We start from the raw sequence: 16,724 nt of genomic DNA on the forward strand, positions 1-16,724 counted from the left end.
GACGCACATGCTATCTTCCCCTCTCTCACGCTATCTTCCCCTCTCTCACGCTCTCTCCAACTCAGCTCTCGCTCTCGTCTCTCCATATCACCTCTCTCTCTCTCTCTCTCTCTCTCTCTCTCTCTCTCTTGCTCTCTCTCTCTCTCTCTCTCTCTCTCTCTCTCTCTCTCTCTCTCTCTCTCTCTCTCTCTCTCTCTCTCTCTCTCTCTCTCTCTCATCTCTCCATCTCAGCCCTCTCTCCCCCTTACTCTACATCAGGGGTGTCAAAGTCAAATGGACGGAGGGCCAAATAAAAATTTAGCTACAAGCCGAGGGCCGGACTGTTCGAATGTTCATTGAAATTTTTTTAAATGACGCATATAGTCTAGTGAACCTAATTGAACCTACTGAAAACCTAACAAATATATTCCAATATGATCAGATAAATAAAGCAATATTTTCTTATGGCTCTGTCAGTAATCTTTAATTTTCAACAGACACAAAAGACAAATTTCCTTTATATAAAAATCCCCATAACATGAACATTAAATGAAAGAAACCGGTATTCAAGGCACCATCAGTAGCCTATATTTTCTATTTTAGCAAAAGTGGGCTAAATTTACTTCAAAGAAAAAAACAATAATAGCAATTTTCTATCATCCACTCAACTGAAATATTTTTAAAATATAATTGGATTGAAATACAATAAAATAAAGTGCAAAAATCTATTAATCAAAAACAACACTTTGTTTAAGGAGAAGTAACATGCAGTGAAAACAAATATTAAACTTTAACTTTTAAACTTGAACTGAGTAAAAACTCTAAATATGTGATTGCACAGTAATGTTCACTTGTTTGAGGTTGAGGGTGATACTTGGTGGTGTCCCATCTTTTCCACAAGTTCATCAATGTTCGGGGTAAGGCTCTGAGCTGAGGAAATCCTCAGAATTGAGTGGAGGTGTTCAGCAGTAAGTCGACTTCTGTGTGATGTTTTGTTCAAGTTCATCAAAGAAAACAGTTGTTCACACAGGTATGTGCTGCCAAACATAGACAACGTTTGAGCAGCCTGGATGCGCAGCTGGGGCATTGTGTCGGGGAGGAAACGGGCGAACTCCGCAGCACCCACTGCCGCATATTTTGCCCTCAGTGCATCATTGCATTGGAGGTCAATCAACTCCATTTGGAGGTTTGGTGGTGAGCTTTCCACGTCAACAGCAAATGGGTTACCGAGCAGTTCCAACCTGCTTTTTTGTGCTTCAAAGTCAGCAAATCGGCGTCGAAAGTCAGCGGCAAGCATACCTATTTTATCAGCCAACTGTGCGCTCGGGAACGCACTGGTAGAGAGCTTCTCTTTCATGGTCTGGCAGCTGGGAAAGTGGCTCAAATTTTCTTTCCGCATCTGCGTCTCCCACAGAGTCAGTTTGGTTTTAAATGCCTTCACTGTACTGTACATATCAGAGATGACACGATCCCGACCCTGCAGCTGCAAGTTCATTGCATTCAGATGACTCGTAATGTCACACAGAAAAGCCATTTCACACAGAAACATTTCGTCTCGGAGTTGTGTTGTGTCTTTCCCTTTGCTGTCCAAGAACAGACAAATCTCCTCACGAAGCTTGAAACATCTTTGAAGCACCTTTCCCTGGCTTAGCCATCGCACCTCTGTGTGATAAGGCAAATCACCATGCTCCGTTTCTAACTCCGTCAGAAATGCCTTGAACTGGCGGTGATTCAAACCTTTGGCTCTGATAAAGTTAACTGTGCGCGTGATGATGCTCATTACATGCTCCATTTTCAAGGCTTTACCGCACAACGCTTCCTGGTGTATGATACAATGATAAGCTGTCAGCTCACCTGTCGCGTTTTCCTCTTGCATCTTTTCCCGTATCTTCGCCACCAGTCCGCTCCTGTGTCCACACATCGCAGGTGCTCCGTCGGTTGTCGAAACCAACGAGTTTTTCCCAAGGCAGCTCCATCTCATTTACACATCTTGACACCTCTTCATACAAATCATGCCCCGTAGTTGTGCCATGCATAGGACGTAAAGCCAAAAACTCCTCTGTCACGCTTAGGCTGGAGTCCACTCCGCGGATGAAAATTGACAACTGGGCAATGTCAGAAATGTCGGTGCTCTCATCCACAGCCAAGGAATATGCAATGAAATCTTTTCCCTTTTTCACAAGCTGCTCTTTTAGATTGATGGACAACTGGTCTACTCTCTCGGCAATGGTGTTTCTGCTCAGACTCACATTTAAAAAGAGTTGCCTTTTTTCTGGGCAAACTTCGTCACAAACTTTAATCATGCAGTTTTTGATGAAATCCCCCTCCGTAAATGGCCGGGCTGATTTAGCGATCTCTTCTGCCAAAATAAAACTGGCCTTGACAGCAGCCTGGCCTTGTGATTTGGCTTTTTTGAACAGAGCCTGTCGAGATTTGAGGCCTCGTTTTAATTCCTCTGCCTTTTGTAGCCTTTGTTCCATGTCCATATTCTTGTTTTTGTCCGCGTGTTTCGTTTCATAATGTCGTCTCAGATTATACTCTTTCAGTACCGCCACACTTTCTCCACACAGAAGACACACAGGTTTTCCAGCTACCTCCGTGAACAAATACTCCGACTCCCACCTTGTTTGAAACCCCCGGTTCTCAGTGTCCACCTTCCGTTTTGCCATTTTTGATGGGTATCTGAAAGTTAATTTTACTGTGATGCTGACAACTGCTGTGCCAATAAATATTGAAATGAAGCAGCCTACTGCTCGGTGCGTCACCGTTGCATTGTGGGAAATGTAGTATTGGTGCGTGTAAAAGATCTGCGGGCTGCCGGCTTGCTGCGGTCTGCGGGCCGGTTCTAATAACAAATCAAGATCATCCCAGGGGCCGTAAAAAACCTTCTCGCGGGCCGGATGTGGCCCGCGGGCCTTGACTCTGACATATGTGCTCTACATCATTCATTCTCGTCTTTCTCTCTCCTTCCCTGTTTCTCATTCTCTCCCTCTCTCCGCTCTAATTACTTAGGTGAAAATAACTTAATCAGCATTTTAGCACATATTACCAGAGATAAGGATATAACATTTCACCTACAACTGAGATGATATAACACAAGAAATACAATGCAGAAATTTATATAAACCATTTCATAGATATGAGGTAAATATACAATCATGCAAAATCACCATAACACTGGATCTATTACGAAAGTCTTCTTCCTCAGTCCGTCTGTTTGTTTTGTTCCGATGTTCGTGGGATTTACGGTGGTGCTCAAAATACTTTATTGCTAATTTAAACATTCTCCAATTTGTTTCAAATGCAATTTTGAACTGCTACAGTGTTACATAATAATGAATAAAAAAAATATTCCAAATTTAACAAACACCCCCACCTCTCTGTCATGTTTTTTAAATGTTATATTCCATGTGGGTGCACTTGTCATCCTGGGACAATCCCGTATTTCAACCCCTTTTCAGTTGTCCCGAGTTTCCTTTGAACAAAAAAAGGTTCATTTGTCATAAAGACGCATCAATTAATTCAGGCTACAAGAGAGTAGGTCTAATGACAATAGCTGAATGTCACTACACTTTCTGGTGTTCCATTCATCAAATGGCGGGTGCTGTTTGGATGCTAGAATTATTTTGGAGTGGGTGAACGTGCGCAGGTATAGGTATGCTATCTTAATTTGAATAGTTTCTCACAGCAGGAAAATAATCCGGAAAATAAACAGGAAATGTGAATTATTATGTGGATTATAATTAATTGACATTTTAAGTGAAAATTATAAACTTTAGAAGCCTTTTTAAACATTGAATACACTACAGGTTTGCGTTTGCTGTTGCGCAGGCATGAACACAACCACGACAGGTTCATGCCACATTAATAAGTAATACATTTTTTCCCGTTAAATGACATCTTTACAATTAGGCCCATATTTTTGTTTCAAAAGCGTGTGCACCCGATAGAGGCCCTCTTGAATGTCATGGTATCATTTCCACTCTGTTCGATGTTGTTGTTTCATTTAATTATTCATGTAATTTCTTATCGCTCACTCTCAGTGCTCTAACAGACCAGAAATGGGGTACAGATGTTTAATTTACCTGCAGCACCCCACGCACAGCCAAGCCTGTTGCCCCTGGGTATACTGTATAGACATGGTCTGAGAGACGCATCTTTCATATTGATCAACACTAGCATTTAACCTTTCTTTGTGGTGGTTGCCCCTGAGACCATTGTAATGCATGTGTATCAAGTGCATTGATTATTGATTTACACTATAGAAACATTTATAACCCATTGTCTCTCAGAGTGAACAAGACATGGGAGAGGTCTCATTATCATATTTCCCAGCATACTTTGTTTTTTTTTATATATCCAATGATTCCTACATTTACATTTTAGTCATTTTGCAAATGCTTCTGCCATACTCAATAGCATACTGATAGCTTGCAAGAACGCAATAACCATGTCTCTGTCACTAACAACACAGTCATGGGTGGGTATCTCTCATATTCACTTGAAAGGCATGCTGGGAAATATGCAAATACATGCAGTAGTGTTTAAAACCTAAATGCCTTATGCTGAATAAACGTGTTCATCTGTTTAAAGTGTTACAGTGAATAAACATGTTCCGGTGTTTACAATCTGAACACCGTGACACGTTTTCATTTAAATCCTAAATGCCTTGAAGCTTTTAAAAGTGTTACAGAAAAAAATAGGTTTTACAGTGTATGGGCCGTAGTATCAGTGAATTATAAAAAAAAAAATCCCAAGTAACATCAAGCAATCAAAAAATACATCCCAAAACAAATAAAACAGCTTTGTATGGTTAGTCACATGCTCAGGTCAACTCAAAGGCTGCCCCCGAGGAGCATAGTGAGCCAGGCAGGAGCTGCTGTCCATACAGGTAATAGATGACCTCCATCAACGGAGGAAGTTATTTATAGGTCACATTCCCTGAATAGTGTCCCAGGGAACCACCTTCTTCACCACTCATAATCTCTATGGAGAGGAAACCGTAGCCCAAAGGTATGACCTCAATTTCAACACATTAACAACACATTTCTCCATGACCCTATTCTGCCAAATAGCCACAAGGTTGATTTCAGAGGCAAGTTAATAAGGGAACATCTCATACTGAATGCATCTGATTGACAGCAGAATATATGTTTCTTGCTGCCGCAGTAGTTTACTGTGATTGCAAAGAGACACACTCTTTTGAAGGCTTTAAAAAAATCTACCAGGCTTAGAAAATATGGCACACACGGGAAACACTGGCGACAACACAAACAATGTCATCCTCTTTTCAGCAGCTCACTGATGGAGGAGATTTTCTCCATCGATTACAGGCTCCTCTCCTTCTCCAGCCATGTCCTGACACACATTGATCAAATACTATCAAAGACGTGAAGAATCGATATCAATGTTGGTTTGTGAGCAAGATGTGAAGAGGAGCATCTCTGAAGGCTGTGTGCTGGATGTCTCCCTGTGGTCGTGGATTTCAAATCTAAACTAAAAATAGACCAGGCTTAAAGATATGTCAGTAACAGGCTAAATCAAAACGTTGTCTAATTGTCTGTTTATTTCTTTGAGCTATGCCTTTGTTTTCTCAAAGGTTAAGCGAGAGCAGGGATCATCAACATGATTCAGCCACAAGCCATATTTTTTTCAGGGGGCCGGAACATAAATACAAATCATTTGAAGACTGCAAATGGACCACAAGAAGCCCAAATAGATATAATATTTGACTGAAACATAATAATTTCAAACCTTGCTTACATTCGTATACGATTACAAATATTTCTCTATTATGCGCGGGAATACTTGGAGCAGATTTCCGGGTGTTTTTACAGTCTTTATGTTGAACAATAACAAATTGCAACAGACAAAAAAAAAAAACGTGTTTTTTTTGCTCAGAAAACATCGGTGGCCAAATCAAATCACCCGCGGGGCCACCAGTTGGGCCCCTGCTGTAGGGGCATATAGGGGATTACTGACACAATGAGAGAGTAACCAACAAGAACCACAAACACCAAGGCTGCACATTCCTCTAAGAATATTGGTTAGGTCCGATAGCAGACAAAATATGGAAACGTCTTTTGCTTCGGATTTGAAAGAAGATTCACTTGAAATCCTTTTCAACACCATCTGGAGAAAGCATTGGAGAGGTTCTAAGGATAATGCGGATCTAGGTGGAAACAGACAAGCATTTACATAGAGAACAATACAAAAACAACACGCAGAGGATGACATGATAACATGTATCTTATCTCTATGGAAAAGCTAACATAACCACTCACTATCATAGCATATTGTACGTTAATTACGTATATAGGTTATTACTTTCCTAAATGCACTTTCTGATAATGAGCCAAAGGTCCTTCCTAATATGGAACTGAGATCAGAAGAGAAAAGGACTAATTGACTGTTAGGCAAGGGTTTACCTTGTATCCGCAGGATATAGGCTAGACGCAGGCTGATGTTCTGTAATACCTTTGGACTGGGAAGGCTTCCCTTACAAATGTGAGGTTTCCTTCACATTTTAGTGAGGACATCCAAATGAGCCGACAACAACTGACTGACTGTAGATACCTGTCATCATGGCTGGATTGATCCTCTATAAATGAAACAGATCCATCCTCAATGGGAGGGATATTTCTTTGCACCGCTACAGTAATACACCACAGGCATCTGGACGTAGTAAATTAAGTCATGGGCTTAAAATAGCTTAATAAGTCTCTGCCTGCTAAATATTGTACGGTCTGGACAGGTATAAATAATAACATCTGACCGTAGGGTAAGTGACAGAGACATCTGCTTTCTGTGCTTCCACAGTAGTCTGCCAAAATCAGTTGGACCCACTTGGTTTGGAGCGCAACTAGGCAACACTGTACTACTGGCACTGGAGGGTATCCACCCAGAGAGGTGATCTACAGAAGCTTATTGCCTAATGGAGGGAGCCACTAAGCCTACCGTATCAGAGTAACACTACTACCACGACTACACACAAACACACATCTCACACTGACCAACCCTCTTATAATGCAGAGTGTGTTCTAAGACAGCCTGAATACCTTACAGTATGTAGCAGCTCCAAGCCGTTACTCACACACAGCCAGTGTACCCCGGGAGCGTGTCCTCAGCCCTCTGCTGTACTCCCTGTTTACCTACGACTGTGTGACTTTGCACGACCCCAACTCCATCCTCAAGTGTGCTGATGACACCACGGTTGTAGGACTGATAACCAACAACGACGAGTCAGCCTATAGTGAGGAGGTAAGTGAACTGGCATTGTGATGCCAGGACAACAACCTCTCCCTCAACATCAGCAAAACAAAGGAGCTGATTGTTGACTTCAGGAAGCAGAGGAGGAAACATGCTCCGATCCACATCAACGGGATTGCAGTAGAGAGAGTCAGCAGTTTAAAGTTCCTCGGCGTCCACATCACCGAGGACTTGTCATGGACCAACAACACCACCACTCTTGTCAAGAGGGTGCAACAGAGTCTCTACTTCCTAAGGCGGCTGAAGAAATTCGGCATGCCATCCTGGGTCCTCTCCAAATACTAATGCTGCGCCATCGAGAGCATCCTGACCAGTTGCCTCACAGCCTGGTACGGGAATTGCTCTGTCCACGACCGCAAGGCCCTCCAGCAGGTGGTGGAGACAGCCCAGTACATCACTGGGACCGTCCTCCCACCCATCCACGACATCTACTCGAAACAGTGCCTGAGGAAGGCCTGCGTCATCATCAAGGACCACACACCCCAGCCACGAGCTGTTCACTCCCTTACCATCGGGCAGATGGTATCAGAGCATTAGGTCTACAAGCCACAGACTACAAGCCATCAGACTGCTGAACACTTAAACCGGACTGACAGCCTGCTCTGATTCTGACTCTGATGCCCCCCAATCCCCCGTTCCCCAAAAGACGGGGGACTAGAAATTGAGTCTCCTGTGATATACTTATCCTAAAACTATATTCTACTAAACCGTTTACTGTATGTTCATATTCATATCTTTTATTATTTCTTATTGTTGTTGCTTTGTCGAGAAGAAACCTGCAAGTAAGCATTTATTTGGAAGGTGTATACCGTATGTATCCTGTACATACGACTAATAAAACTTTTTAAAAACTTGTGTGGGTAGAAGAGTCAACTACTGCAGATAAGTTCCAATGGTGACATTTAATAAGTGAGAGGTCAAACGTGAGGAGATGTGAACAGGGCCGCTGTACTGTAGGCTGCTGGAGTCCCTCATTCATTATTTACAGAGGACCTGTCAACCTGGCCATAATGTAGGCTTAATCATCATCACTCAACCAGAGACCGAGACGGGGGTTGAGTAAAAAACACGTTTCAGGAAAATAGAAGAGCAGGTGACCGTAAATAGCAGTGGGTGACTGTAACTAGCACAAACCCATTCAGGAGTATAGCCAAGAGTTTACTGTGAGGGTCAGGGTTCAGGGACGCTCAGTCCTGTATGAGGAAAGTCCAACAGAAATATACTGTGGTAGTAAATCTATACATTAGCATTCATACTGAACAAAAATATAAACACAACATGTAAAGCGCTGGCCCATGTTTCATGAGCTAAATAAAAGATCCCAGAAATGTTCCATACGCACAAAAAGCTTATTTCTCTCAAATTTTGTACACACATTTGTTTATATCCCTGTTAGTCATCATATATTCTTTGCCAAGATAATCCACCCACCTGACAGGTTTGGCATATCAAGAATCTGATTAAACAGCAGGATCATTACACAGGTGCACCTTGTGCTGGGGACAATAAAAGGCCACTCTAAAATGTGCAGTTTTGTTACACAACATAATGCCACAGATGTCTGAAGTTTTGAGGGAGGGTGCAATTGGCATGCTGACTGCAGGAATTTCCACCAGAGTGTTGCCAGAGAAGTGAACGTTCATTTCTGTACCATAAGCCGCCTCCAATGTAGTTTTAGAGAATTTGGCAGTACGTCCAACTAGCCACACGACCGCAGACCACATGTAACCACGCCAGCCCAGGACCTGCATATCCGGCTTCTTCACCTGCGTGATCATCAGATGGGGGAGGGGGGACGGGGGTGCTGAGGAGTATTTCTGTCCATAATGAAGCCCTTTTGTGGGGTAAAAAACTAATTCTGATTGGCTGGGCCTGGCTGACAGCATGCTCTGGGTCAGCCTGGCTCCCAAGTGGGCCCACCCTTGTGAAATCTATAGATTAGGGCCTAATTTATTTATTTAAATTACCTGATTTCCTTATATGAACTGTAACTCAACAAAATATTTGAAATTGTTGCATGTTGCGTTTATATTTTTGTTCAGTATAGTTATGAAATAGTATTAACAAAATGGCTTTTTAACTACAGCTGAATGGTGCATTTGGATCACGGTCAAGCACCACTGAATCATGACTATAACAGCATATACTCTGATTAAAATGTCTGACGACTGATTTTCCAAGCCATTTATTTAATACCATACTAGCCTCCTTTTTGCATAGCTAAAGTCCAATTCTGGGTCCAAACTGCAGTAGTTTTAGGTTCCATTGCTTGACTTTCAGGGGATGGGGAGGTTGGAGGTTGGACAGGGGAGAGTGCTGTGATTGTATGTGGAGACGGAGAATCAGGGATGTCAGTGGAACAGGGCAGAGTGGACATATGGAAATATCACCATCAAATCACAACCGATAGCCACGACCAGGTGACTCAACAACCTGCTTGCCCCTGGTATGTTTTATCACCCAGCAGACATCTCCTGACGTTGTATAGGGAAAATAATGTCGCTGTAGGACAATCAATGAAGTATTGAAACAAACTAGTGCTATCATTGATAGTAGCTTTGTAATCTGACCCTGTCTGTGTGTGATCTTCTCTTTAAACAGTGTTCCAATGTAAGGTAAGATGGAAGTGTACAGGCTACAACCCTCTGATGCACTGTGAGCCTGTCATATTGTATGGCCATGGTGCTGAGGGCACTGAGAGTGAACTGTGGTCTATGAGGCAGAAACATGCTGAGACAGGCTTTAGTGCAGCATCAGCCAGGTCTTCCATTCACAAGCTGCTTTCCATTTCCTCTCAGTGAATAACCACAGTACACGCTTTGCAGACATACTGTAGGTATGAAAGGAGACTCATCTATAATGGATGAATTAATGATCTCAAACGTTTTGTTTCCCAGAGATTCTATATTTTTTGGGTGAATTATCCCGAAGGAAAAACCCAAAATATGTTGACATGGAGACCCCTGAGAGTCTACAACCACATGAGAGCGTATCAAAAATACAGTAGTTGAATCAATGTTTTTCCCACGTCATTTCAATGAAGTTACATTGAACCAACATGGAATAGATGTTGAATCAACGTCTGTGACCAGTGGGGAGGCTTGTGCATACACAGTGTCCTTCATTGTACAGCAGGTCTGACTATGAGGAATGTCTTGTCTCAGAGCCCATGTTCATATGTGTATTTTGTGGAGGTTATAACGCCAAAGGACCAGGCAAAGCCAGGGTGACATCTTCAGTTATAGATACTGAGAATCGCACCTTCCCTTAACCCATCACCTGACACAAAGTCAAGAGTAATTCATATGCAATTTAAAATGTATCTGCACTGAAAAATAAATTACGTGGAATCTGTGTTTAGGAACAACTTATTTTAACGATGACACCCTTCAATTAAGCATGGGAAAACAAGGCTGCATCCGTCACCTGCCATTAGACCTCAGCATGACACTGTTATCCCCCTCTCCCCCGTTACGGAGGGAAAACAAGGCTGCATCAGTCACCTGCCATTAGACCTCAGCATGACACTGTTATCCCCCTCTCCCCCGTTACGGAGGGAAAACAAGGCTGCATCCGTCACCTGCCATTAGACCTCAGCATGACACTGTTATCCCCCTCTCCCCCGTTACGGAGGGAAAACAAGGCTGCATCAGTCACCTGCCATTAGACCTCAGCATGACACTGTTATCCCCCTCTCCCCCGTTACGGAGGGAAAAGGCTGCATCAGTCACCTGCCATTAGACCTCAGCATGACACTGTTATCCCCCTCTCCCCCGTTACGGAGAAAACAAGGCTGCATCAGTCACCTGCCATTAGACCTCAGCATGACACTGTTATCCCCTCTCCCCCGTTACGGAGGAAAACAAGGCTGCATCAGTCACCTGCCATTAGACCTCAGCATGACACTGTTATCCCCCTCTCCCCCGTTACGGAGGGAAAACAGTCACCTGCCATTAGACCTGCATCAGTCACCTGCCATTAGACCTCAGCATGACACTGTTATCCCCCTCTCCCCTGTTACGGAGGGAAAACAAGGCTGCATCAGCATGACACTGTTATCCCCCTCTCCCCCGTTACGGAGGGAAAACAAGGCTGCATCCGTCACCTGCCATTAGACCTCAGCATGACACCTCCCCCGCCGGAGGGAAAACAAGGCTGCATCAGTCACCTGCCATTAGACCTCAGCATGACACTGTTATCCCCCTCTCCCCCGCTACGGAGGGAAAACAAGGCTGCATCAGTCACCTGCCATTAGACCTCAGCATGGCACTGTTATCCCCCTCTCCCCCGTTACGGAGGGAAAACATGGGACACAGGCCCTATTTGTCATGTGAACCAATTACTCCCGCTGCCTCATCTCCGCATCCCCCTCCTGCCCCCACCCCTCCATTCAGAAGTTTCTGAGCCCCTTAGAGATATCCATGTCCTCAGACAGCACTAATCCTACTGTGCAGCATGAGCCAAATGCACTGAGATGAATCTGAATCCTGTTGACTAGACAAGAAAAACCTAGTAACTCTGTTCTACTACCTTCATACGTATAAATATCACACCACCCCAAAATGCTAACCTCCCCTGTTATTGGTAATGGCGAGAGGTTAGCATGTCTTGGGCGAATGATCTTTAGTGCCTCTAACTTTCTCGCTCATCATTATTCATGATTCATTCAGGGTTATTCATAATCATGGTAGCATCCACACTATTCAATGTTTAGAAACATATTCTATTCTTATTTTCAATAAAAGTTACCTCAAAATGACACAATAGATGATTTACTATTCATTTCTATTGGACACAATATAAACTGAAACACAACCAAAACAAACTGCAAATGCAGCCAACAAGTTAATAGAGTCACAAGCTTGATGAAGTCATTGTGTTTTAGGAATATGGGAAATACTAAAGGTTTGACTACTTTAACACACATACAACTGAATTTGTCCAAATACTTTTGGTTACCTAAAATTGAGGGACAGTGTATAATTGTGTATCATTGTGTGTATCATAGTCAGTGTATCATTTCAAATATTAAGTAATGGAGTACAGAGCAAAAACAACACAACATGTACCACTGCCAAAATACTGTTGGACTTCACTGTATTATATAATAGTAGGCAGAGCAGGTGAAAAATACTGAAGGTAGAAATCAGAGTGGGCATGATCCATGAACCCTACAACGTCTTCATAAAAACGTAATGCTGTCTTGGTTACAAGTAAGCAGAAAAAGGTCAACAACAAGAAAACAACACAACACTCACATTTACCAAGCCAGCTATATCATGATACCTGTGTAATATTGACCCCCACTCTCCCAATTATTACTCAATCTATTTACAGGTGTAGTATTCAGAACATGTTATTGGCCTGTTATTAATCATGCTAATTAATTATTGCCATAGTCAAACAGTAGTGGAAACACTTCACTTAAAATCCAGTTAACGTGACTGAATATGACATTGATCCAGCCTAGTGAAATGGCCTTATTGCAGCAGCGTGATCAATGAGCTCATCAATGAGAGAAATGATGAGAGAAAATGCAACGCTGGAAAAGAGAGAGAGAGAGAGAGAGAGAGAGAGAGAGAGAGAGAGAGAGAGAGAGAGAGAGAGAGAGAGAGCGCGAGCGAGCGAGAGCGAGAGCGAGAGAGAGGGGTGGGTGGAACCAAACACTGAAAATGTCATCAGAAATAATTAGCCAACAACAGACACTCATTATGAAAGACAAGAGGGTGGGACCAGAATCAGTTTAAATACTTGATAAACTCACTATAAATAGTTGAATAGTTACATGTATAAAGTGGTTTTGATTCTTGCATCTATTTTCTCCAGTGCTCTGAGATGCATACCTCCAGTAAGAGATATTGCTCTCTCTCCTTCCTCTCTCGATTTACCTATACAAATATGAACGACCGGCGTGTTCAAGAGACCTTTATAGGAATCACACTGGGTTTAACATCAAAGAGACTGTTGGAGTTTGAAAATGACAGAGAGGGACAAGATAATTACAAAATGCATGCGTTCAATCACACACTGATCACGAACTGGTCTTTGTACCTGTTCCTTCCCACTTCCCAGTATTGCCCCCTTGTCTCCAGACAAAACTCCGTTTTCTAAGTAATTCAATATGAGGGCAAAATCAGCTGCATTGCATAGTATCAGATCAGTCTGTCACAATGGCGCTAATGCTCTGTTGACACCTTCACCTCTCTATTGGTATTGACAGGCGACCTCTCAGTGACAGGCTACATACATTCATTGGCACAGGAGAGGTGGAATAGTGCTTTCCAGGAGCTCTCCAGAGACATTGAACATGACAGATTAAAAGCACTGGATCCGAGATAAAGGGGGCCAGCCAGGCATCAGAGGCCACATGATGGTTTATGTCAACTTCAGTGAAGTCAACCTACAATGACATGCTGCCTCACAAACACACTCAAACTGTGAGTCATAGCACTTACAAGTCTAGAAACTTAAAGTTATGCTTATCTTTAGTTATGACTTACCTCTTTAGAACAACTCCCACTTTCAAGGACAGGCCATGTAATTGTTTAAATATGAACAATTTCAGCAAATGACGTGTCATAAACAAATGACATACAGAAAATGTAGCACCTTTTTATTATTTGTTGAGTATAATGCAAATGACTAAATGGAACTTTTCAACGTGGCGGTAAGCCACCAATAATGTTTATCTAGGAGAACCTAGGTGAAGTTACATTAACTGGCGATCCACTTACAGCAAGATGACATGCGATCCCATGACAGAGCAGTAAGACCATGCAGGGAAAAGTTCAGACAAACTTGTAGAGGTGTACCTGACTTTGCTTACCTTAGCAGCTAACGATGAACTCGGCTTCTCCAGGAGATCCCACAGTTTCTTTTGTTTCTCAGAACAACATGTGGTATCAAAATCCTCGCCTTCCCGGCCCCTCATAGTTTCGGCCTCTCGTTTGAGCTCCTCGTTCATTTGTTCCTTCTTCTGGTGGTACCTGGCCTGACAGCAGGACTCCAGGTAGATCTCATCTATACCCCAGAAGTCCAGCTCCTGACTAAACGACAGGGCACACATCTCCTCCATCATGTGCAGTTTTCCCGTGCGGTAGAAATTCAGAATGGACGTGAAAGCCCCGGGGTGTCTGTCAAAAAAGTACTCATTATCATCCAAACTGTAGTCGTCGCATATCTCCATGAGAGACTCGTGGGTGTTACAGTCTCGTAGTTTGCCCAGCCTTGTTCGCGGCAACCTGTCCAGCGTTCTCCATAGAACTTCGTGGAGGAGACCCCCAACATTGAGTCTAACCCGACGGTAGTGCGCCTTGCTCCGGATTATTTCCACCGGCTCCGGTGGAAGCGAGGTGGTCGACCGAGAGCCCCCTTTAATCATCCTCGCTCAAGACGTTCAGTCACTTGAGAATGAATAATGTCCGAAACTATATGGCCAGACAGGTCCAGAAGACACGGTCCTACATTAGGGTCTGTTCTCCCCTATTCCAATGGCTACAAAAGGGGAAAAGAGAAACATCAGGGGTAACTATATAAAATTGCCATCGAGCCCGATGACCTACGGGCCTGATAGAGAACGCAATGTCAGGTGGTTTATCCACTCATCAGAGAACCAAATAGAAAATGTAATCCGCACAGCCGCTTTCCTCGCTGATGAGTGAGCATGGTGGGGGATGCGCAATGATAAACTCGACAACACTCGCGAGCGCTGTCCAGTGCTGAAAACGCCTATATGTCAGTATAGAAAACCATCTAATTTCCCCGCTGTGCGCAGTCCCTATACTTCGGCTCTGAAATCATTTAACTTTAGCACCACACAGAGGAGCGGTGTTTCACAAGAGCGAGGCAGCCACGGCCTGACATTTGAAGGTGTTCTTGAACTGATCACCTTAAAGAGATTTTTGGCCTAACACCGATAAGTAAGAGGGTCCAGACTCGGTGAAATAGTCTTCCACAAAGTGCATGGAGTTGTAAAAAAAAAGCTCAAAGGTTCATAAAAGGGTGACGAGAAATGATGCAGTTGCTTTCTCTTTGTGCACCACTCTTGGCATTCTCTCAACCAGCTTCATGAGGTAGTCACCTGGAATGCATTTCAATTAACAGGTGTGCCTTGTTAAGAGTTAATTTGTGGAATTTCTTCCCTTCTTAATGCGTTTGAGCCAATCAGTTGTGTTGTGACAAGATAGGGGTGGTAAAGAGAAAATAGCCCTATTTGGTAAAAGACCAAGTCCATATTATGGCAAGAACAACTCAAATAAGTAAAGAGAAACGACAGTCCATCATTATTTTAAGACATGAAGGTCACTCAATACGAAACATTTCTAGAACTTTGAAAGTTTCTTCAAGTGCAGTCGCAAAACAATCGAGCGTTATGATGAAACTGGCTTTCATGAGAACTGCCACAGGAAAGGAAGACCCAGAGTTACCTCTGCTGCAGAGGAAACATTCATTAGAGTTAACTGCACCTTAGATTGCAGTTCAAATAAATGCTACACAGAGTTCAACTAACAGACATCTCAACATCAACTGTTCGGAGGACACTGCGTGAATCAGGCCTTCGTGGTTGAATTGCTGCAAAGAAACCACTACTAAACGATACCAATACGAAGAAGAGACTTGCTTGGGCCAAGAAACACAAGCAATGGACACTAGACTTGTGGAAATCTGTCCTTTGGTCTGATGAGTCCAAATTTGAGATTTTCTGTTCCAACCACAGTGTCTTTGTGAGATGCAGAGTAGGTGAACGAATGATCTCCGCATGTGTGGTTCACACCATGAAGGTGTGATGGTGCTTTGCTGGTGACACTGTCTGTGATTGATTTAGAAATCAAGGCACACTTAGCCAGCATGGCTACCGCTTAGTGGAACTATCATTTGGTTTGCGCTTAGTGGGACTATCATTTGTTTTTCAGGACAATGTTTTTTCAGGACAATGACCCAACACACCTCCAGGCTGTGTAAGGGCTTTTTGACCAAGAAGGAGAGTGGAGTGTTGCATCAGATGATCTGGCCTCCACAATCACCCGGCCTCAACCCAATTGAGATGGTTTGGGATGAGTTGGACCACACAGTGAAGGACAAGCAGCCAACAAGTGCTCAGCATATGTGGGAACACCTTCAATACTGTTGGAAAAGCCTTCCAGGTGAAGCTGGTTGAGAGAATGCCAAGAGTGTGCAAAGCTGTCATCAAGGTAAAGGGTGGCTACTTTGAAGAATCTAAAATATTTTGATTTGTTTAACCATTGTCTGTTTTCTAAATGATTCCATATGTGTTATTTCATAGTTTATTATACAATGTAGAAAATAGTAAAAATAAAGAAAAACCCTTGAATGAGTAGGTGTCCAAACTTTTGGCTTGTATTCTGTATGTATGTATATATATATATATACACATACACACACTACCGTTCAAAAGTTTGGGGTCACTTAGAAATGTCCTTGTTTTTTGCCCATTAAAATAACATCAAATTGATCAG

General features: G+C 43.0%; 1 protein-coding gene across 1 annotated transcript in view; it reads right to left on the bottom strand.

Annotated features, from left to right (window-relative positions):
- LOC124003670 (potassium voltage-gated channel subfamily B member 1-like) overlaps nt 1-14,881 on the bottom strand; it is a 75,582-nt gene extending 60,701 nt beyond the window's left edge. Inside the window, exon 1 of the mRNA XM_046312174.1 lies at nt 14,075-14,881. Coding sequence (XP_046168130.1) covers nt 14,075-14,629 — 555 coding nt within the window. The 5' untranslated portion in view covers nt 14,630-14,881. The remainder of the gene's footprint in view (nt 1-14,074) is intronic.
- Between the last annotated feature and the right edge of the window lie 1,843 nt (nt 14,882-16,724).

Source organism: Oncorhynchus gorbuscha, linkage group LG18 (assembly GCF_021184085.1).
Source record: "Oncorhynchus gorbuscha isolate QuinsamMale2020 ecotype Even-year linkage group LG18, OgorEven_v1.0, whole genome shotgun sequence".
NCBI lineage: Eukaryota > Metazoa > Chordata > Actinopteri > Salmoniformes > Salmonidae > Oncorhynchus > Oncorhynchus gorbuscha.